General features: G+C 48.1%; 1 protein-coding gene across 3 annotated transcripts in view; it reads left to right on the top strand.

Moving 5' to 3' along the window:
* The window catches only part of DDHD2 (DDHD domain containing 2), a 29167-nt gene extending 9297 nt beyond the window's left edge, over nt 1–19870 (top strand). The window contains exons 7-18 of one of the 3 annotated variants that reach the window (XM_062213704.1): nt 1671–1806; nt 5503–5711; nt 5975–6042; nt 6853–6975; nt 8992–9087; nt 10022–10141; nt 10243–10398; nt 10856–10958; nt 11055–11228; nt 12188–12350; nt 17413–17519; nt 17896–19870. In XM_062213704.1, the coding sequence (XP_062069688.1) occupies nt 1671–1806; nt 5503–5711; nt 5975–6042; nt 6853–6975; nt 8992–9087; nt 10022–10141; nt 10243–10398; nt 10856–10958; nt 11055–11228; nt 12188–12350; nt 17413–17494 (1430 nt within the window). In that variant the 3' untranslated portion in view covers nt 17495–17519; nt 17896–19870. Of the gene's footprint in view, nt 1–1670; nt 1807–5502; nt 5712–5974; nt 6043–6852; nt 6976–8991; nt 9088–10021; nt 10142–10242; nt 10399–10855; nt 10959–11054; nt 11229–12187; nt 12351–17412; nt 17520–17895 lie in introns of those variants that run through there. The other 2 variants (XM_062213705.1, XM_062213706.1) reach the window with 2 other exon arrangements.
* Nucleotides 19871–23521: the final 3651 nt, after the last annotated feature.

The following is a 23521-nucleotide window of genomic DNA, read 5'->3' as shown; positions in this document are numbered from 1 at the left end:
GACAGAGAGAGAGATTTCCTGTCTGTTGGTTCATTCCCCAAATGGCCACAGTGACTGGTGCTGGACCAATCTGAAGCCAGGAGCTTCTTCCAGTCTCTCATGTGGGCCAGGGGCCCAAATACTTGTTCTGTCTTCTGCTGCTTTCCCAGGCAGATCAGCAGGGACTTGGATCAGAAGTGGAGCAGCTGGGACTCAATTTAGCACCCATATGGGAAGCTGACGCTGCAGGCGGCGCCTTTACCTGCTACACTAGCGTGCCAGTCCCTGTTTTAGGAATCTTTTTATTTTTATAAAGATTTATTTATTTATTTGAAAGAGTTATACAGAGAAAGGAGAGGCAGAGAGAGAGGTCTTCCATCCACTGGTTCACTCCCCAGTTGGCTGCAATGGCTGGAGCTGGGCCAATCCGAAGCCAGGAGATAGGAGCTTCGGAAGCCCCACACAAGTGCAGGGGCCCAGTGACCTGGGCTGGATTGGAAGTGGAGTAGCCGGGACTTGAAATGACACCCAAATGGGATGCCGGTACTGCAGGCGGCTGTTTAACCTGCTATGCCACAGCACCTGCCCGTTTTAGCAGTCTTTAGGATAGGAACCTGACTGCAAAATGGATTGACATTTAGTCATGTGACTGTTTCTTTTCAGTTGAAACAGTTGCTATGACAGAAGTTTTGAAGTAAATTTTCTTCTGATGAAATGTTTTATATGATAAAAGCAAGTCCTATTTTTTTTTTAAGGATTTATTTATTAATTTGAAAGGCAAAGTTAGAGGCAGAGAGAGAGAGAGAGAGAGGTCTTCCATCCACTGGTTCACTCCCTAGATGGCTGCAATGTCCAAAACTGCTGATCTGAGGCCAGGAGCTAGGAGCTTCTTCTGGGTCTTCCACACAGGTGCAGGTGCCCAAGGACTTGGGCCATCTTCTACTGCTTCCCCAGGCCATAACAGAGAGCTGGATTGGAAGTGGAACAGCTGGGACTCTTAACTGGCACTCTTATGGGTGCCTGCACTATGGCGCAATGGGCTAACGCCCTGGCCTGAAGCGCCGGCCTCCTATATGGACGCTGGTTCTAGTCCCGGCTGCTCCTCTTCCGATCCAGCTCTCTGCTATGCCCTGGGAAAGCAGTAGAAGATGGCCCCTGCACCCACGTGGGAGACCTGGAAGAAACTCCTGGCTCCTGGCTTCGGATCGGCGCAGCTCCTTCCATTGCAGCCATCTGGGGAGTGAATCATCGGATGGAAGACCTCTCTCTCTGCCTCTCCTTTCTCTGTGTAACTCTGACTTTCAAATAAAATAAATAAATCTTTTAAAAAAAGGTAGGGCCTATGAGCTTGGGCCATGCTCTGCTGCCTTCTTAGGTGCATAAACAGGTAAGTGGATTAGAAGCGGAGCAGCTGGGACTCTCAATTGGCACTCTGATATGGGATACCATTGTTGTACGTGGTGGCTTAACCTCCATTGTGCCACAATGCCAGCTCCAGCAAGTTCTACGTTGAAGAAACATCCATTCCCATATGGTCTGATAATTTTTCGCAAGTACCAATTTGCGGTTTGACTCAAGTCAGTATATGTTCTTAGTAAATATCGTTAGAGTGTAATTACATGATTTGTTGTATCCAGATCTGCAGATTTCATTGCTTCATTGTTGATACATGAATTAATTTTCTTTTCCAGTTAATGATTTTCGAAGTGTTTCCTTGAATTTGCTACAGACACATTTTAAGAAAGCTCAAGAAAATCAGCAGATTGGAAGAGTAGAATTTCTTCCAGTCAACTGGCACAGTCCTTTGCATTCTACTGGTGTGGATGTGTGAGTTATACTTTATATTCATTTTTATTTATTTGAAAGAGTTAGGGAGAGAGGGAGGTCTTCCATCTGCTGGTTCACTCCCCAAATGGGCACCGTGACCGGAGCTGAGCTGATCCGAAGCCAGGAGCTGGGAGTTCCTCTGGGTCTCCCACGCGGGTACAGGGGACCAAGGACTTGGGCCATCTTCCACTGCTCTCCCAGGCTATAGCAGAGAGCTGGATTGGAAGAGGAGCAGCTGGGACTTGGACTGGCACCCATAAGGGATGCAGGCACTGCAGGCCAGGGCTTTAACCTGTGGCACCACAGCGCTGGCCCCAGTATAATGACTTTTATATGAAGACTTTGTTAAGTTACAAGCTCTGTAATTCGTAAATTTTATCATTGAGCATGTTGTCTTCTATGTAGGATATCTAGCAATAGGCTATCTAGAGAGAAGTGTATTGTTTTCCTTTTTAAAATTTTCATTCATTTATTTGAAAGGCAGAGAGACTGAGAGATCTTCCATCTACTAATGTACTCCCCAGATGCCTGTAACAGCTGAACTGGGCCTGGCTAAAGCCAAGAGCTGGGAATTCAACTCAGGTCTCCCACGTGGGTAGCAGGAACCCAACTAACCTACTGCTTGAGCCATAAGCTGCTGCAGGTGAGGGTGCAGATCAGCAGGAAGCTGGGATTGGGAGTGGAGCCAGGACTTGACCCAGGCACTCTGACACGGATGTGGTGTCTTAGCTGTTAGCCCAGACACTCACCCTTGAAGTGTGTTCTTTTCTTTTTCTTTTCTTCTTCTTCTTTTTTTTTTTTTTTTTTGCCAGGCAGAGTTAGTGAGAGAGAGAGATACAGAGAGAAAGGTCTTCCTTCCATTGGTTCACCCCACAAATGACTGCAGTGGCTGGCGTGCTGCGCCGATCCGAAGCCAGGAGCCAGGTGCTTCTCCTGGTCTCCCATGCGGGTGCAGGGCCCAAGGACTTGGGCCATCCTCCACTGCATTCCCTGGCCACAGCAGAGAGCTGGCCTGGAAGAGGGGCAACCGGGACAGAACCAGTGCCCTGACTGGGACTAGAACCCAGAGTGCCGGCGCCACGGGCGGAGGATTAGCCTCGTGAGCTGTGGCGCTGACTGAAGGGTGTTCTTTTTTTAATTTTTTTTTTTTTTTTTTTTTTTTTTGACAGGCAGAGTGGACAGTGAGAGAGAGACAGAGAGAAAGGTCTTCCTTTTGCCGTTGGTTCACCCTCCAATGGCCGCCGTAGCCAGCGCGCTGCTGCCGGTGCACTGCTCTGATCTGAAGGCAGGAGCCAGGTGCTTCTCCTGGTCTCCCATGGGGTACAGGGCCCAAGCACTTGGGCCATCCTCCACTGCACTCCCTGGCCACAGCAGAGAGCTGGACTGGAAGAGGAGCAACTGGGACAGAATCTGGTACCCCAACCGGGACTAGAACCCGGTGTGCCGGCGCCGCAAGGCGGAGGATTAGCCTACTGAGCCGCGGTGCCGGCCCGAAGTGTGTCCTGAATGTAGTACTAGCATAGAGCTGGAAGGTGCTTCTCTGAAAGGTGACGGAAGTGGGCAAGCATTCATTTCATGCAGGTCTTGGAAATGGCTTTGCAGATCGTCTCAGTTCTCAGGAACCTACACCTGGAATATGTTCTGTGTGCCACACACGGCACTGTGGTGCTGCTTTTTGCTAGTTGTGGTGTCTACATCCTTTGGTATTTGAGCTGATGCTGTAAGGTTACTGTGTGCATATAATCTTCTCTAAACTGTAAAGCTGTTGAGTATCTGAGGAATCTGAGAAAGCTTTGACAGGAAGTTGATTTAGATTATGTCAGCATAGTCTTCGTACACTAGATTGGAGATCTGTTTGCCTTTGGCATCTGGCATTCTCACCGTTTTCTGCTTGTAGAAATTCTGCACTGGGGCTGGCACCGTGGCTTAAGCCAGGCCTACAGTTCCAGCATCCCACGTGAGCACCTGTTCAAGTCCTGGCTGTTCCATTTCTGATCCAGCTCTTAGTTAATTTCCCTGGAATGGCAACAGAAGGTAGCCCAGGTGCCTGGGCCCCTGTAACCCACATGGAAGACTCAGATTAAGTTCCTGGCTTAAGCCTAGTCCAGCTGTAGTCATTGTGGCCCTTGGGGAGTGAACTGTCTGATGGAAGTGTTGTGTTTGTGTGTGCGTCCTTCTCTTTCTCTGTAACTCTGCCTTTCATATAAACAAATCTTTTTTTTAAAAAAGGATTCTGCTTTGGAAGAGGGAACTGATCCCTTTATTACTTGACTTGTGATCAGAGAAGTTTAATGGTAAGAATTCTAGGGAAAGCCTCTCGTACCTTTTGCTTCATCTTTTTTTTTTTTTTTTTTTTTTTAATTATAGAGAGTTCTATACACATTAAATTGTATCGTGAATATTTGTGTTCTGATTGCCCAGCCCATGGCCATTTGTACCAATGTGTCCCTTCATGCTTTTGCCTGTTGTCCTTCCTTCTGCTTTACTGTTTTGAATCAAGTCTTAGATATCTTTTTTTTTAAAAAAAAGATTTATTTATTTACTTGAAAGATTTACACAGAGAGAGAAGGAGAGGCAGAGAGAGAGAGAAGGCTTCCATCTGCTGGTTCACTCCCCAATTGGCCGCAACGGCCAGAGCTGCACCCGTTCAAAGCCAGGAGCTTCTCCCTAGTCTCCCACTAGGGTACAGGGGCCCAAGGACTTGGGCCAATCTCTACTGCTTTACCAGGCCACAGCAAAGGGCTGGATTGGAAGTGGAGCAGCCGAGACTCAAACCAGTGCTCATATGGGCTGCCAGCACTGCAGGCGGCGGCTTTACCTGCTATGCCACAGCGCTGGCCCCAAGTCAGATATCTCACCATTTCATCTGTAAATGTTTTAGTTTGTGTACTTTAAAAGATTTTGTATTTTTTTTTTAAGGAAGATTCATTTGTTTATTTAAAGGCAGAAATACAGAGAAAGAGGGAGAGAGAGAAAAGCTATTCTTCCTCTGCTTGTTCTCTTCTCAAATGGCTACCATAGCCAGGGCTGGGCCAGGATGAAGCCAAGAGTCGTGAAATCCATCCTCGTCTTCCATAAGGGTGGCAGAGGCCCAAGTACTTGGGCCGTCTTCCATTGTCTTCCCTGGTTCATTAGCAGAGAGCTGGATTGGAGGTCGTGTAGCCAGGACTCAAAAAGGCACTCATGGATAGGATGTTGGTTTTCCAGGTGGTGGCTCAACCTGCTGTGTCCCAGGCTTTTATATTAAAAAGAAAAACAACAACAACAACAAACTGTAACACCTTTAGTACACATAAATAATTCCTGATGTCAAACATCAAGTCACAGTTCAAATTTCTGCTTCTCTAATAAATGATGTGTGTGTATATACACTCACACACACACAGAGATGCCCACACACGTTTTAAACAGGGATCCATCAAGTCTTGGAAGGCTGTCTGAAGCTCATGATCACCTCTCTGTCTCCATCCATTGTTTTCTTGCAGTTTATGTTTTGAAGAGGCTGCATTGTCTGTCTCCTAGGGTTGCTAATCACATCAAACATGTTCTTTATCCTCTGATTTTCCTATAGAATGATAGTTGTTTCTTGAATCATTACATACTTAAGCTTGAAGGCTAGTCAGTAACTTAGAGGTGGCTATAGAATGTATTGTATTTCCTGCTTAAGATACTCCTTCTTTTTTTTCCCCCCACCAGAGATCTGCAGCGAATAACCCTGCCCAGCATTAACCGCCTCAGGCACTTTACCAATGACACAATTCTGGATGTCTTCTTCTACAATAGCCCCACCTACTGTCAGACTATCGTGGACACGGTTGCCTCTGAAATGAACCGAATATACACACTTTTTCTGCAGAGGAACCCTGATTTCAAAGGGGGTGTATCCATTGCTGGTCATAGTTTAGGTAACAGATAAATTCTCTGTGACCAGAAAGGACTGTCCTATTAAGGACGCGTGTGTTTGAAGTACAGTGTCTTTTATCAGTACCAGGTTCAGAGGTCTGCGATGAAGAATGTGGAACGGGGTGGAAGGGGGTGGTAATTGGTGAACACATTCTCTGCTATGTAGATTTGCTTACATGTGTAATTGGCTTATTTTTGTATAAAAGATGGCCATTTAGTGCTAATGCTTAGAAATTGTCCCTTCTTTCTTCTATTTCACTTGTAGGTTCGCTTATATTGTTTGATATCCTAACAAATCAGAAAGATTCTTTGGGGGATATTGACAGTGAAAAGGTAATTTAGATGTTTAGATAGGTTTACTTATAGTACCTAGTAAGGATTTTTAGATTTTAGACTTTTGTTTTAAGCTGAGTTTAGTCTTACACCATGATATTAAATTTACATTTATCTTAACAGAGTGGTAATTTTCCCTGTCATTCTTGAATGGTAGAGGCAAGATAGTAACATGCTTCTACAAATAATTGCCATTTTCTAAAATAACCATAGGTGTCTTATTTCCTTATAACTGTGTCCTGTTGATCTGTTAGTAAAATTATGGGATCATTGCACTCATTGGAGTTGCCATATAAGAAATGAAGAACAAATTGGAAAAAGTTGATGCTTTGGGTATTCCAGATGGAGATGGGGGGCTAGGTGCTTGAAGGATGTCTGTTAGTCGGACGAGCTCCTGTGAACATGTACCATCTAGAGTACTGACTTGGTACCTCGCATATACTATCTTGTGTTTTGTTTCCTCTCTTTATGGGAGTGTCCTGTTTTCTCCTGTTGAGCCAGGGCAGGGGCTTTGTCCTAGGCTGTCTGATTTCTTAAGCATTGTTCGCTTAATGAGAGCTTAGTAAATGATTGTTGAAGGACACTTGGACAGCCATTTACTTATTCATTCTTTTAAAAAATGTAGTTTTCAATGAAGTTGGAAAAACTTGGAGTGCAATCTTAATTTCTATTTTTGTGTAAATGCAACTTACATTAATTTGAGATGTACCACAGTGGAAATATTATACAGTGCATTTTTAAAATCACATAATAGTAGTAAGGGAAATGACATTAACTTTGAAAATATGAACTTTATGATTTAAATTTTAGGATTCACTAAATACTGCTATGGATCAAGGAGATGCACCAACTCTGGAGGAAGATTTGAAGAAACTTCACCTTTCTGAATTCATTAATATCTTTGAGAAGGAGAAAGTAGATAAGGAAGCTCTGGTAAAAGTTTAAAATTTAAAACTTTATGCTAACCATGTTGTATTTTTCATTGCTGTTTTTTTTTTTTTTTAAAGATTTATTTGTTTATTTGAAAAAGTTACAGAGAGGCAGACGCAGAGAGAGAGAGAGAGAGGTCTTTATCTGCTAGTTCACTCCCCAAATGGCTGTAACAGCCGGAGCTGGACCCATCAGGAGCTGGGAGCCAGGAGCTTCTTCCAGGTCTCCCACACGGGTGTAGGGGTCCAAGTACCTGGGCCATCTTCTGCTGCTTTCCCAGGTGCGTTAAAACAGGGCTTAAACCAGTGCTCACATGGGATGCCGGCACTGCATCTTCCCACTGTGTCAGCACCGACCCCGTATGTTACACTGCTCATTGTCGTCATGTTTTAATATTCATCAGCATATTTGCTTTCTATTATGTAAATTGTCTTTGTGGGAATTCCAAGTTCAGATGAGTCATGTTGATACCCATAGGGCAGCAGTGTGAAGGCCAGAGAACAGGATTCAGAGAGTACGTGAGGCTCATAAGTAACACGCACTATTCTAGGTCTTATTTTCTGTTACACTTTGAAGAGCTCTGCTGTTACTGTTTGCTTATTTGCTTTTGTCTCACTTTTTTTCCTTTTTTGATTTGTGATACATTTGTTCATTTAACACATATTTAGTAAATGCTTGCCATGATTAGGAACCTGTACCAAGTCCTGGAGTGAGTGGTAGATAGGACACTGTCCTAGCCTATATGTAATTACAGTGACAGTGAGACCTAAGCAGGAAACATGCACAGTGGTATGAGAATGTGTGGTAGGATGAGCTACCTAGTCAGAGGGTGCAGGAGTGCTTTCTGAATAAGATAAGTGGTACTTGAGATTTTGATTTCTTTTCTGTATGTCTGTGTTCGCTGTATTTTCTCATTGTGTGGTGGTATAGTCCTTCCTAGGAACATGACCACTAAGTGAGCATGACAGTCATGAAGTCATTAGATACCCAATTTTTCTCTTCTCTTTTAAAAGATTTATTTATTTGAAGGGCAGAGGGCGATTGATCGATCGATTGATCTTCCATTGTTGATTTACTCCTGAAAGGCTCACAAAAGCCAGGGCTGGGCCAGGCGTATGAGCCTGACGTACTCTCTGAGCCCTGTTTTCTGGCCTTCACACTGCTGCCCTATGGGTATCAACATGACTCATCTGAACTTGGAATTCCCACAAAGACAATTTACATAATAGAAAGCAAATATGCTGATGAATATTAAAACATGACGACAATGAGCAGTGTAACATACGGGGTCGGTGCTGACACAGGAGCCAGGAATTCCCATCAGGGTTTCTCCTGCAGGGATGGCAGGAACCCAAGTATTTGGGCGATCATCCACTATCTCTTAGGTGCTTTACCCAGAGGCTGGAGTGGAATCCTAGTAGTTTGAACTAGGGCTCCAGTATGGATGCAGGCATTCCAGGTGGTGTCTTAACCTTTTGTGCCACAACTCCTGCCATTGCTTTTTTTTCTTTTTTTTTTTTTTACTTTGTTTGAAATCAGAGACAGAGGGATCTCTCATATGCTGGTTCACTCCCCAAATGTCCTCAATAGCAGGGTGGGCCAAGCCAAAGCCAGGCAGTTGGGAACTCAATTTAAGTCTCTCATGTGGGTGGCAGGGACCCAGCTACTTGAGCATCACCTATTGCCTTTCAGGGTGTGCATTAGCAGGAGGCTGGAATCATAAGCCAGGTAGGACTGGAATCCAGGCTCTCTGTTAGGGGATATGGATGTCCTACTGCCCCCCCTTCTAGTAACAGTGTTATCTATATTACTGTAACAGACATTGTAGCTGTTGGTACAGTCTGCTCTTCAGGCTGTTTGATGAATTCTTTGTTGAAGCTACTAGTGATGTTGTACCACCAGGGAATGACAGCAACATAAAGCAGAGCACAGAGTGCTGCAGGTCTTGCTCTTCCCCAGGGGCGGTGTGTTTGATGTTATTTTGCCTAAAAATAAAGACACTTGGTTTTCTGTGCCTAGGCTTTATGTACAGAGAGAGATCTTCAGGAAATGGGAATTCCTTTAGGACCAAGAAAGAAGATTCTAAACTATTTCAGGACCAGGAGGGATTCTGTGGTACGTCTCTGTGGTGCATCGTGTGCCTGGTGGGAAGGTGGGAGGTCTACTCTGGGGGGAGCTAAGCGTGGAGGAGGAATCTCTGGCTCAAGTTTTTAGGAATTAAAGCACGTTTACTTTATCCACGTTTTTTAAGATGTTACTGGCTCTAGAAGTCTTATCTCCCCTGGACTGCTCCTAGCATTTAGTGTTTTCCTTTTTCTCATCACAGTTATGGAGATGTAATTCATATCATACACATAATTGTCACCCTTTTAAAATACATAATTCACTAGTTTTCATATTCACAGAGTTTGATAGCCATTGCCACTAATTCCAGAACATTTCCATTACCCATAAGAGAATCTCCATCCCGATTTACAGTCATTCTCTTTGCTCCCTGCCCCTAGCCTGTTAACCACTCACATAGTTTCTGTCTCTGGTTTTGCTAAATTTGGACATTTCATATTAGTGGGATTATATAACCTAGGTCTTTTGTGAACAGTGGCTTTTTTCATTTAGAAGAATATTCTCGGGGTTCATTGATGTTCTGACAGTACTTTACACTCATTTTCTGGTCACCGAAGTCTTTTCCAGGTGTTAGTCACTAGTTCTCTTCCAGCTGTTTGGCAGGTAGCTTGGTTCTTCCAGACAGGTCGTTATTTGTATTCTTGGCCCGCCCTGCTTGATTTCCGAGAACTGTCGGTCCTCAGCATTCTTCCCACAGCATTCTGCTGTTTGCTTCCCCTGATGGCTGCCTCAGGTTTCAACTGCTGTGTATGGATGTCGTAATTTAGCACTTGATTTCACCAGCTTTTTGAGGGATTCTTCCTAGAATCATTGGCTGCTATTTCAGAACTTCCCTATGCTTCCTTTCCAGCCTGTAGAAAACTGTGCAGTCATCGGGCTGTTTTGACTCTACAGTAGCACCGCTCACCTGTTTTCTATTTTTCAGGGTGCTAGTGGGTCAGCTGCACAGTCGGCCTCAGGGGTGCGCACCCCCAAAGAGTCTGACGTCCACAGTAGTGCTGATGATTCTAGAAGTCGTGAATATCTAGATGTTGGCATTGGGCAGGTATACCACTAATTCCATTTAGACATTTTACTGCCTGCCGTCGGTATAGTCGGAAGAGTTATGACTTACTAGTGAGAGATACTTTTATTTCCTCCTTCTAGGTGTCAGTAAAATACCCCCGACTCATCTATAAGCCAGAAATATTCTTTGCCTTTGGATCTCCCATTGGAATGTTTCTTACCGTCAGAGGACTAAAAAGAATTGATCCCAACTACAAATTCCCAACTTGCAAAGGTTTCTTCAATATTTATCACCCTGTAAGCATTGCACTGTGTTTTCACCTGAAAATTAGGGCTTCACGGTAAACAGCTTATGCTTTTGATTGTGTTGATTTGCTTTTCTCTACACTATTCTGTAGTACTGACACAGCTTATAATAGCATTGATCTGGAAATAAGGTACCTTGTTTTTTTTTTTTAACTATTTACTTAAAGTCAGAGTTACATATATATATATATAGAGAGAGAGAGAGAGGGCAGGAGCTAGGAACTCCATCCAGGTCTCCCATGTGGATGTAAGGACCCAGGAAGTTGGGCCGCCTTCTGCTCCCCTGGGTGCATTAGTGGGAGCAGGATTGGAAGTGAAGCAGCTAGGACTTGCACCGTTGCTTGTCTGCTGCATCACAACGCTGGCCCCCAACATACCTTTTTTAAAAAAAAAACATAATTAAATAGTTTGTCAGAGTAGTAAATGTAGCTATTTTTTCTCTGTGTAGTTTGATCCTGTGGCCTATAGGATTGAACCAATGGTGGTCCCTGGAGTGGAATTTGAGCCGATGCTGATCCCACATCATAAAGGCAGGAAACGGATGCACTTAGGTAAGTTTGGTCAGTACAAACCGAATGGACCTGTTAGCTGTACTGGCTGCCAAACTCTGTACACCATGTATCATTCTTTATTCACATATATTTCAGAACTGAGGGAAGGCCTGACCAGGATGAGTATGGACCTCAAGAACAATTTGCTGGGTTCCCTGCGGATGGCCTGGAAGTCTTTCACCAGAGCTCCGTACCCTGCCCTCCAGGCCTCAGAAAGTACAGAAGACACTGAAGCAGCAGAACCTGAATCCAGTGCAGAGAAGCCTTGTGGTCAGTTACACTGTGCACGTTGATCCCCTGCAGATCAAGGGACTTCTCGTGTGGAGTTCTTCTCCTAGGGCCTTCTTACTTTTCCAGTATATGGGACTTCCCTCTATGAGTCTTCATGGACCTGCAGCTCCACTAATCTTTTCTGTCATCTTCATGGCCCCAAGTTACGGAAAACCATTTGTGAGGGAAAATGTCCAGAGAAGCAGTCTGGGGAGCAGGCTTTAGAGCTGTCCCTGGGAGGAACCGTGCAGGTGGCGTTAGGAGCCTGTGGAGCCCTTGTTTTACAGGAGTCTGTGTTTGTGGTCAGTTTTTATTTTTATTTTTTTTTAATTTTTATTTATTTATTTAGACAGGCAGAGTGGATAGAGAGAGAGACAGAGAGAAAGGTCTTCCTTTTCTGTTGGTTCACCCTCCAATGGCCGCTGCGGCCGGCGCATCGTGCTGATCCGAAGCCAGGAGCCAGGTGCTTCTCCTGGTCTCCCATGCGGGTGCAGGGCCCAAGCACTTGGGCCATCCTCCACTGCACTCCCGGGCCATAGCAGAGAGCTGGACCGGAAGAGGGGCAACCGGGATAGAATCCGGCGCCCCAACCGGGACTAGAACCCGGTGTGCCGGCGCCGCAAGGCAGAGGATTAGCCTGTTAAGCCTCGGCGCCGGCCAGTTTTTATTTTCATGACAGGGCTAGCTAGGCTACTTCTGACTTAATTTCAGCATATTGCATTCTTTTGCTTTAGTTTTCAGCTTCCTCAAGAACTCTGCCTCTAAACCCAAGGCAAATGATTTAGCTACCAAGGGTACAGGTAATGAGATGTGTTAAAGGCCAGAAAGGAAGCTGGGACACAGTGCGACTTGAGGAGGCAGAGGGGCTCACCCAGTGGTGAAGCTGGAATCTGAGAGGAAGTAAGGACAGAGTGGAGAGCAGAAAGCTCCTAGGTTCCTCCTGTGCTCTCCGTATGCAGGTGTGGACGCGGAAGAGACCGCCGTGGCCGTGAAAGAGGAAGTACCGCCCATCAACGTGGGGATGCTGAATGGGGGCCAGCGCATTGACTACGTGCTGCAGGAGAAGCCCATTGAAAGCTTTAATGAGTATTTGTTTGCTTTACAAAGTCATCTGTGCTACTGGTGAGTGTTTCTGAATCTTTCTTTATTTTTTATTTTCTTTATTTCTTTTTTTTGACAGGCAGAGTGGACACTGAGAGAGAGAGAGAAAGGTCTTCCTTTGCCATTGGTTCACCCTCCAATGGCTGCTGCGGCTGGTGCGCTGCAGCCAGCACACCGCGCTGATCCGAAGGCAGGAGCCAGGTGCTTCTCCTGGTCTCCCATGGGGTGCAGGGCCCAAGCACTTGGGCCATCCTCCACTGCACTCCCGGGCCATAGCAGAGAGCTGGCCTGGAAGAGGGGCAACCGGGACAGAATCTGGTGCCCCGACCGGGACTAGAACCTGGTGTGCCAGCACCGCAAGGCGGAGGATTAGCCTGTTGAGCCATGGCGCCGGCCTCTGAATCTTTATAATTGACACGTAGTTGACAGCTGTAATAGAAAAGGGATAGACCTGTATATATTTGGGATTAGAATGATTTCTCATTTAGAAAGTACAATATAGCATAATCATGTCATTTAAAGGAATATGATTTAAACACATTGATTTTATTTTGCATTTGAGTAGAGCATGGGACTAATGAAGCCAAAAATCATTAGTTCAGGTAGCTTGGTCTTTTTTTTTTTAAATTTTTAATTAATTAATTTTTTTTAACAGGCAGAGTGGACAGTGAGAGAGAGAGACAGAGAGAAAGGTCTTCCTTTGCCATTAGTTCACCCTCCAATGGCCACTGTGGCCGGCGCGCTGCGGCTGGTGCACCGCGCTGATCTGAAGCCAGGAGCCAGGTGCTTCTCCTGGTCTCCCATGGGGTGCAGGGCCCAAGCACTTGGGCCATCCTCCACTGCCCTCCCTGGCCACAGCAGAGAGCTGGCCTGGAAGAGGGGCAACCGGGACAGAATCCGGAGCCCCAACTGGGACTAGAACCCGGTGTGCCGGCGCCGCAGGCAGAGGATTAGCCTGTTGAGCCATGGCGCTAGCCTGCTTTGTCTTAAGATTGTGTCATTTGGCCATTGGGTGCATATGAATGAATAGGAACAAACACATTTTTATTGCTGAAAGTCTTTTCAGAAACCCACTTGAAAGCATTTACATTAGCTAGACCAGAATTGGTTATTATGTATAATTAATTGATGGATTATAGAGTAGATTAATGGTGCTTATTGGAATTTCATGTACAACAACATAATTAATCACTGAGGAGATTTGAAGTAAAGAAAAGCTAGCAAAATAAGGTGGCTCAAAGAGACAATAGGTTTTTTTTTTTATTTTAATAAAGATTTATTTATTTATTTGAAAGAGTTACAGAGAAGGAGAGGGAGGAGCAGAGAGAGAGAGAGAGAATCTTCCATCTGCTGGTTCACTCCCCAAGTGACCACGGCAGGCCAGTAGCTTCTTCTAGGTCTCCCATGTGGGTGCAGCAGCCCTAGAACTCGGGCATTCTTATGCTGCTTTCCCAGGCCGTTAGCTGGGAGCTGGATGGGAAATGGAGGAGCTGGGACTTGAACCAGCTCCCAAATTGGATGCTAGTGCTGCAGGTGGTGGCTTTACCCGCTGTGCCACAGCGCTGGTTCCAAGAAGATAAGCATTTAAATTGTAAGCTTTGAGAATGTGGGAGGAGTTTTTCTATTGAATCCCATTTAAAGGATTATTCTCTGATGCAATCTGTGTCTAGGGAATGGATACAATAGAGGCTATGACATAAAATGAAAGTGCAGTTCAGCAAAAGCAGTCTTAGGACAAAGGACTAAAATAATGCTGCATTAAGAATGCACTGTGCTGGCCGGCGCCATGGCTCACTAGGCTAATCTTCCGCCTGTGACGCAGGCACCCCGGGTTCTAGTCCTGGTCGGGGCGCCGGATTCTGTCCCGGTTGCTCCTCTTCCAGTCTGGCTCTCTGCTGTGGACCGGGAGTGCAGTGGAGGATGGCCCAAGTGCTTGGGCCCTGCACCCGCATGGGAGACCAGGAGAAGCACCTGGCTCCTGGCTTCGGATCGGTGCAGCGTGCCGGCCGTAGCAGCCATTTGGGGGGTGAACCAACAGAAAAGGAAGACCTTTCTCTGTCTCTCTCTCTCTCTCTCTCTCACTGTCTAACTCTGCCCCTGTCTTTAAAAAAAAAAAAAGAATGCACTGTGCCGATGCAGCTCTGCAGAGTACCTGAAAGGGGTTCTCCAGTGAGTGAGCCGTACATTCATATGGTTTGAAATTGAAAGGTCAATAATGAAATTCTTATTTTCTATTTTGTTCTTCCCCTGTGTTTTTAAAAAACTGTTCCAGAATCTGTGCTTACAGAAAGCAGGTGTACAGTGGTGAACACACTGTTTCCCTCTTTTGAGTACCATCATGTTACAGGCCTTGTTCCTTGCCTTGCTGTGTGACTGCTGTCTCTAGAGCTTCTGCTTCCTCTCCCAGCTGCGTGACTGAACCAGTGCTCTGCCGAGGGTCCTTTCAGGTTCTAGACTTCTGCCCTTTGGACGCCTACTCCTGAGTATCTGTGTAAGGTGAAGAATACCTGGAGTATGAATCACCCAGATAGAGTGCACTTTTTTTTAAAGATTTATTTATTTGAGAGGTGGAGTTACAGAGGGTCTTCCATCCACTGATTCACATCTCCCGCACGGATGCAGGGGTCCAAGCACTTGGGCCATCTTCCACTGCTTTCCCAGGCCATAGCAGAGAGCTGGATCAGAAGTGGAGTAGCCAGGACTTAAACTGGTGCTCATATGGGATACTGGCAGTGCAGGCAGCGGCTTTGCCCACTATGCCACAGCGCTAGCCCCTATATTTTTTTTTTAAAGATACATTTAAAAAAAAAAAATTATTTGACAGAGAGAGAAAAAGAGAGAAAGGTCTTCCTTCTGTTGGTTCACCCCCCCCCCCCCCCCAAACGGCTGCTATGGCTGGAGCTACAGAGTTACAAAGAGAGGTAGAGACAGAGAGAGAGGTCTTCCATCCGCTGGTTCACTCCCCAGATGGCCACAACGGCTGGAGCTGTGCTGATCCAAAGCCAGGAGCTTCTTCCAGGCAGAGAGCTGGATCGGAAGAGGAGCAGCGGGGACTAGAACCGGCACCCATATGGGATGCTGGTGCTGCAGGCCAGGGCGTTAACCCTCTGCGCCATAGCGCTGGCCCCTGTACACATCTTTAACATTGGGTAAACACTGCCAAATAGATACTCCCGTCATGGGCATCTGAGATCTTCTGCTCCCCCACAGCTTTTCCAGCACAGTTTATCAACTTTAAATCTCTGCCAGTTTGTTGAGTGAAGAATGTACAATTAGGCCGGCGCTGCGGCTCACTAGGCTAATCCTCCGCCTGCAGCACCGGCACTCCAGGTTCTAGTCCTGGTCGGGGCGCCGGATTCTGTCCCGGTTGCTCCTCTTCCTGTCCAGCTCTGCTGTTGCCCGGGAGGGCAGTGGATGATGGCCCAAGTGCTTGGTCCCTGCACCCGCATGGGAGAGCAGGAGAAGCACCTGGCTCCTGGGTTCGGATCAGTGCGGTACGCCAGCCACAGCGGCCACTGGGAGGTGAATCATCGGAAAAGGAAGACCTTTCTCTCTGTCTCTCTCACTGTCCACTCTGCCTGTCAAAAAATAAAAAAAAGTACAATTAACTGCACATATTTAAAATGTACAAACTTAGTGCCGGTGTTGTGGTGCAGTGGGTTCATCCTCCGCCTGTGGTGCCGGCATCCCATATGGGTGCCGGTTCTAGTTTTGGCTGCTCCACTTCTGATCCAGCTCTCTGCTATGGCCTGGGAAAGCAGTAGAAGATGGCTCAAGGGCTTGGGTTCCTGCACCCTCATAGGAGACCCAGAGGAACCTGGCTTCGGATCTGCCCAGCTCTAGCTGTTGCAGCCATCTGGGAGTGATCCAGCAGGTGAAAGATGTTTCTTACGCTCAGTGTCTAACTCTACCTCTCAAATAAGTAAACAAAATTTTTAAAAACAAAAAAAAAATACAAACTTGATGAAATTTTATGTGAATACAGCTAAGAAACCATTTGTACGGTTAGTGAATTCTCACTCTCAGAAGCTTCCTCGTGTTCTTTTGTAATCCCCACTCTCCCATCCCCCAGGATGCTAGAATCGTTTCTGTTTGTAATCATACTGTATATATTCTTGTTTTGCTGTGATTCTTTTACTTAGCATAGTTTTTTTTTTTTTTATTTATTTTTTTTTTTGTGGAGTTAGAGGCGGAGGCAGAGAGATAGATAGTCTTCCAACCGCTGGTTCACTTCCCAAATGGCCGTGACAGCTGGAGCTGGGCCAATCTGAAGCCAGGAGTTTCTTTTGGGTATCCATGTGGGTGCAGGGGCCCAAGGACTTGGACCATCTTCCACTGCTTTCCCAGGCACATTAGCAAGGAGCTAGATTGAAGTGGAATAGGGGCCAACACTGCAGCACAGTAGGTTAATCCTCCGCCTGCAGCGCTGGCATCCCATATGGGCACCGGTTCGAGTCCCAGCTGCTCCTCTTCCAATCCAGCTCTTTGCTGTGGCCTGGGAAAGCAGTAAAAGATGGCCCACGTTCTTGGGCTCCTGCACCCGTGTGGGAGACCGGAAGAAGTTCATGGTTTCAGATCGGCACATCTCCAGCCATTTGGGGAGTGAACCAGTAGATGGAAGACCTTTCTCTCTGTCTCTCCTCACTGTATGTGATTCTTTCAAATAAATAAATAAAACCTTAAAAAAAAAACAAAGAAAGTGGAGCAGCTGGGACTCAAACCTGTGCTCACATGGGATGCCCGTGCTGCAGGCCAGGGCATTAACATGCTGAGCCACAGTGCCGGCCCCAGTGTATTCAGTTACTGATGGACATTTGGGTTGTCTCCAGTTTTTGGCTATTATGAATAAAGCTTTGGGAACATTTGTGTATGCGGCTTGGTATGGGCAGTCTTCATTCTCTTGGGTAAGTCGTGGCAGTGAAATGGCTGGATGTCACATGGAAGGGCATCTTTAAAGACATTGCTGAAGTGTTCGTCGGCATGTTTTGCGGCAGTAAAAAATAAACTTTTCAGGTGGTTCCGTGGATTAACTCTGACACAATCAGTAGTTTTGATTTTGCTCACCGTCACCGTTTCTTTGCAGGGAGTCTGAAGATACAGTATTGCTGGTCCTCAAGGAGATCTACCAAACCCAGGGGGTCTTCCTTGATCAGCCCCTACAGTGACAGTGACCCACGGTGACCACGTAGGGTGAGTTTTCAGACATTATGCACGCACATAGTTCTTACATTTCCATGCTAGAAGGGTCTGGGGAGCCTCAGGCTCCTTCTGATATGCCTTTTTGTTGCCTGTCTCCAAGATCCTGATCATCGTCCATGTTTCAAGGGGCTCTGGTTGCGATTCATGGGGGAGGTGCAGGGCCCACTCGGAGAAATAGTAGTGTGTGTGTGTGTTGTGCTAGGATCTTGTCTGATGGCATCTGCCACAGCCACAGTTCAGCCTCCCCCGAGGGTTCTGCTACTCAGTTACTTAGACGTGGAAGGAGAGATCTGTGTATTCAACACTGGGCTTCTCCGTGGTGCCCTCCATTTGGGGCTGCGTGCTGAGCTCTCCCCCTCTCTCCTAGACGGACATGGGGGACCCTTCCCCAGGAACCCCGCCCGTGCCTGGCCTCAGTTTTCCTCTTCTCAGCTGCATCGTCTCCCGCCTGTCGCCCGCCACTTGCTCACAGTGAGGTCTTTGGAAGATACTGTCCTCTTCCGGACGTGAGTGGAAAAGCGAAGGGAGACTGTCCCTCTCCCCGCTTCCTGGGAACTCTGGCCATTCTTGCTTCATGGCTCATTCTCCGGCGATGGGGCATCGGTGCCACACTTCGCTGCTTAGTGCTGGAGGTGGTGTGAAGTCTGTTTGGAGTTTGATTTGTTTTGGGTTGGGTAGAAATGATTCCTAGGGAGTTACGTTTAGAAAACGTAGTTTTGAAGCAGGTTCTTGAGCTTTTTAGGGCACGCTGATCTCTCGGCGCTTTCTAAGTGGATGTGGCGAAGGCGGACAGATTCTGAGCCGGCGCTGCCGTCCGCGTGTGCCGTGTGAAGACCAGAGTGTAGCTTTCAGACAGCATTGTTTCCTCTCCTACAGACCAACAGAGTTACTGTGAGGGATCACTGATGTCAGCCCTTGTTTCTACAACTGTGTGAGCCGCTTAAGTCCGCAGTGGGCAGGTTAGTGCACTGACGTGCGTCTCTACAAGAGTTTACATACCTACATCTGTCCCTTTTACCATATTCCAAGTTAGGAGACTCTAGATGAAGCTGAATTAGTTATTTGGTAATAGCTTTTATTATGTTGAGGATGAAGTTGTAAAAGCTGACCAACTTGAAATTACAAACTAAGCGGCTTGAAAAGACTGTAAACAAAATCTTCTAGTGGTGCCCTTGTGGTGAAACAATTTAAATCATAGCCACCTGCACTGTGTGAAGGCGGTGTTGTGTCCTTTCGGAATGTCTGTCGATGTCACTGTCCTCTTAGGTACCCACATCCTGAATATTTTAAAGGCTCTTGGAACAGGGCATTGTTGGTTGAGCAGGAAGGTTTGGATAGGGAGAAGTGGTTAACTTACTTGGGAAGAAAACCCATGCCTGTAGGGCCAAAGGAATAGTGTCGGCCGGGTCTGGAGCGGGCAGACAGAGGCTTGCCCTGGGGAGCGCGGTGCAGGTGGGCTGCGCTTTCTTTGCTGAGGTCCCTGCTCACCACTTTGCTGCAGGCATGTGCCGTTCTCGGGACAGTCTCCCTGGCAGACTCGCACAGGCCCCATTGAACCGGCATGGGCGGGCCATCCAGATGTGTTGTTTTGTGAATGTGTCATGATTTCCAAAGCGCTGTCGTTTCATATTCACTGAAGCCAGCCCTTAAATAGCAGTGGGCTCTGTCCCTTTCTGGAGAGAGAGGAGGGCCAATTCCCGTCACCTTGGAGACCACAGAGGTAAGCGTACGGTACAGGAGACGGGGCCTTCCCTGTCATCTGCTTAGACTGATGCTGAGGAAGCGCGCCACTGGACACGTGGGATCCTGAAGTCACTGGGAATGAAGTGGCATCCTCTGTATACGAAAGGGGAAGATTTTGTTCTGAGCTGCTCTCTTCAGATTTGCTGACTTCACATAAGCAGAACAGGTACTGTTTAGGAGTAAACCAAAGGACAAGCAACAGTGGGTCCCTGTAACCAAAGACAGCATGACCTGGATAGCGGGCACTGAATGTCTCTCCTGTGGGGAGGGACCTTGCATCTGGTAAGATCACGGCTGGATTTAACTCCACATGGCAGTCAGCTTGCCCGATCCTTGATTTAGGCAGATATTTGCACTGCTTCATCTGTATCATGTGCAATCTCTTGACCAATCCTGTACAACCCTAGTACAACAGCGTTTTCTATGTATTCCCAGTTGCAGAATTACTATGGCTTAGTTCAACAAAACAGATTGTTTGCATGAAAAAATTAATAGCACTGATGAGCTTTCTAATATTTTGCACTTTTGAAATGTTTGTTTTTTACATAATTATATTTAAAACTTTAGTAAATACTAAAATAAAATCATATTGACCAGTTTGTGTAGTTTTATCTGGTCTCATCTGTCATAAAGAAATCAACACAGTAACCGCTTTCTCTTCCTCTCTGTATTACCAAAACAAGTTTAAAAAATAAAAGTTCAGGGCATAAAACTAATACTTAAGTTCTTTTTTCTTTGTGTGTTCGTTGCCATAGGCAGACAGAGCTCAGAATTCAAAGCACAGTAAATACCTTGACTGCCTTTTGGTATTCTAAATACTAGCCCCTGTTGCCCAGCAGCAGGTGGCTCACTTACCTCGGATGGGGGTCCAGTGGGATTGCGTGGACATCATTTTATTTGGAGGAAACAGGGATACAATATGAGGTCCTGTTTCAGGCGAGATCACAGTCCAGGGGGATGCCTTTGGAGACCCCACGTCCCCGCTCTGCTTCTGATCCAGCTCCCTGCTAAGTTACACTCCCTGGGAGGCAGCAGTGACGGCGCAAGTACCCGGGCCCTTGCCATCCCCATGGGAGACCCGCAATAACGAGGGCTGGGCCAGGCTGAATTTAATCCAGGTCTCCGCGTGGGTGGCAGGGACTCAAGTCCCAGGGCACTCTTGAGCAGAAGGCGAGAAAGGCAGAGCCAGTCCTCAAGCCCAGGCACGCCGGTGTGGTTCGCAGACACTCAGATGGTATCTAGGCGTCCCGTGCCGAACGCCTGCCCCAGAAAACTAGGTTTTGATCGTTAGCTCCAGCTTCTAGGGTGAAGTGGAGCCATGCGAAGGCTGCTTTGTGCAAACATCCTTCTAAGAGTGCCAATCTGATGGAACCAACGGAGTGCCAGTGGAGGCCTGTTGCCGGGTCCTTTGCCAGCTGGTGTGGCGCACAGTCACAGGGAAGCGCCTTGGCTTGCATGACTGAGTAGGGGCAAAACCGGGCAGTCATGCTGAGGCCTGAGGCGAGGCGGCTCAGTCCTCCTTTCTATCTGGGATGGGATTAAAAAGGCAGGGACATGTTTTGGAGACACTTTACTCTCCTGATGCCTACCATAGCCAGGGGCTGGGCAGACCAGGAGCCCAGAACTCGGTCTCCCATGTAGTCGGCAGGGTCCCAGTGCTGCTGCCCAGGGTGCACACTGGCAGGAGCTGGAGTCGGAAGCAGAGCCAGGACTCACAGCTAGGACTCTGATACGGGCTGAGGGCTTCCCGGGCAGCATCAAATGCCTGTCCCCCGGGAATCCTTGTTTTGTACAGGTCCAGTTAGGTTGACCTCGTCTCCACTGAGGTGGATCCCACCCCAAACGTCAAGACAGTGGGAAGCACCAGGCTGCTTCCGTGTGCTGGGAAGTACAGCTCTGTCCTGGGATGGTTGGCGGCGTTGTGCACCGGTCAGTGGGGAGAACACTGCCTGTGGCAGACGCGGCAGAGCTGCCAGTCACAGATGCAGCCGTGTCTCCCTCAGTGCAGGGCCATGGCCCTCCAAGCTCACCTCGTTCCAGCTTGATGGTTCCTGTAGGCTGTTTTATCAGGATTGTCATTTTCATTTCTCTAAACAGTGAGTCAAACGCAGCATCAGTTAAGTATGTATCTAAGCCGTGTTCAGAGTGTACTAAATTAGAAGTTTAAAAATCAGAATAACAACAAAATGCTGCGCAGCCACACATTTCCCCCATTTTGAGTGTCCTGGAGGAAGGACCCGCCCCACAGGATTTGCCCTGCAAAAGCCTTGCTCTTGTTAACGCAGCGCTCCTGAGAGCCTCTGGGCCACGGTGTGCCAGTGGGTGGATCTGTGGCTTTTCTCTGAAGATACTGTTATGATTTACTGTAACAATCAACTTTATTTTTCATTTTTTGACAGGCAGAGTGGATAGTGGGAGAGACACACACAGAGAGAAAGGTCTTCCTTTTTGCCCTTGGTTCACCCTCCAATGGCCACTGTGGCCGGCGCATCTCGATGATCTGAAGCCAGGAGCCAGGTGCTTCTCCTGGTCTCCCATGCAGGTGCAGTGCCCAAGGATTTCGGCCATCCTCCACTGCACTCCCGGGCCATAGCAGAGAGCTGGCCTGGAAGAGGGGCAACTGGGATAGAATCCGGCGCCCCAACCGGGACTAGAACCCGGTGTGCCGGCGCCGCAAGGTGGAGGATTAGCCTGTTAAGCCACGGCGCCGGCCACAATCAACTTTAATTATAATGTTTTCTTGAATTTTCTGCTGAGTGAGCTTGATTTGTAGGAGTGAACTGACCACTGAGGTCTGTTTTAAACATTTTCCTTTTTTTTTTTAAAGATTTTATTTATTTGAGAGCGTTAGAGACGGTGAGAGGGAAAGACAGAGAGAGGTCTTCTGTCTGTCGGTTCATTCCCCAGGTGGCCGCAGAAGCTGGAGCTGCACTGATCCAAAGCCAAGAGCTTCTTCCGGGTCTCCCACGTCGGTGCAGGGGCCCAAGCATTTGGTCCATCTTCTGCTTTCCCAGGCCATAGCAGAAAGCTGGATTGGAAGAGGAGCATCTGGGACTAGAACCGGCGCCCATATGGGATGCTGGCGCTGCGGGTGGAGGATTAACCTACTGCACCATGGCGCCGGCCCCTAAACATTTTCTTAAAGATGCAGTTTAATTTGAACCTGGGCTTCATACAATTGGAAAAATTAGGACATTGCTTTTAGGTAATGGAAAAGTTAACTTCTGTCTTACCTTCCACATAGCCATAAACGCAAACACTTAGTACAGGAGCCAGGCCACTGAGGCTCACTGGTTCATTAGTTGAACAAGTACTGAGCGTCTCCCCTGTGCCAGAGGTAAAGTAAAACTATGACTGGGTTGCGGAGGCCTGCGTGGCTCGGAGACCCCGCTCACCATGGCAGGGTTGCGTCAGTCACAGCCGCGGGCCTGCATGCCAGCTGCGAGGAGCAGAGGCGACGGGCACACGACTCCAAGGCTCCCCCGGGCCCTGCCAGGCCGGGACAGGCGGCTGCCCCTCCCATCTCCAGCGAGGAAGCGCACAGACCGCCTTGTGTCTTACCTGAGGATGGTGTTTGGAACGCTACTTCAGGACTTGGGGCAGGTAGCTCCTGCTGTTTTAGTCCCCTCACCTACAGACGACAGAACCGCGCTGCGAGGCACCGGGCACGGGTGTTTGCATGGCTGGAGCGGCTCCGGGCCCGCGGAGGCACTGCACAGGAGGGCGGCTTTTCCCAGCCACGCCGCTCTCCTGGCCTAAAGGTGACAAGACGCGGGCAGCAGCGCCCATCCGGCGCCCCCACAGGGAGAGGCCGCCAGGCAGCCCCGGGGAGCACGGAGAGCACGGCGGTCAGGCGGTGTTGCGGGCACACAGGGCACCGGCTCAGGGCGCGCTGCAGGCGGGGGCGGACTCCCCTACCACCTGGGAGGAGAGGGAACCGGCCAGGGCCACTCGGCGCTGCGCGCCAGGGATCCCAGCCCACGGCAGCTGCCCGAGGAACTTGTCCGTACAGCGCAGCGAGCCCGTGACCCTCCGGGGGTCTCCCCCGCGCTGTCTCACAGCAGGCAGCTCCCCCAGAGCCGGGCCGGGCCGCGGCGCGCAGCGAGGGGCGGCGGGAGGGCACCCCGTCCAGGCGCGAGCGCCAGCCACGCCGCCTCAGCAGCGGAGGCGGAACCACGCAGCAGCGCCCGCACATCCGCGAGGGGGTCCGGCCCGCGGCGCGGTCCGCACGCCCGCTTGGCCCCGAGTCG

This window comes from Lepus europaeus, chromosome 16 (assembly GCF_033115175.1).
Source record: "Lepus europaeus isolate LE1 chromosome 16, mLepTim1.pri, whole genome shotgun sequence".
In the NCBI taxonomy this organism is placed as follows: domain Eukaryota; kingdom Metazoa; phylum Chordata; class Mammalia; order Lagomorpha; family Leporidae; genus Lepus; species Lepus europaeus.
Note: the sequence above shows the minus strand (reverse complement) of the source record. Positions and strands in the feature narration are given on the sequence as shown.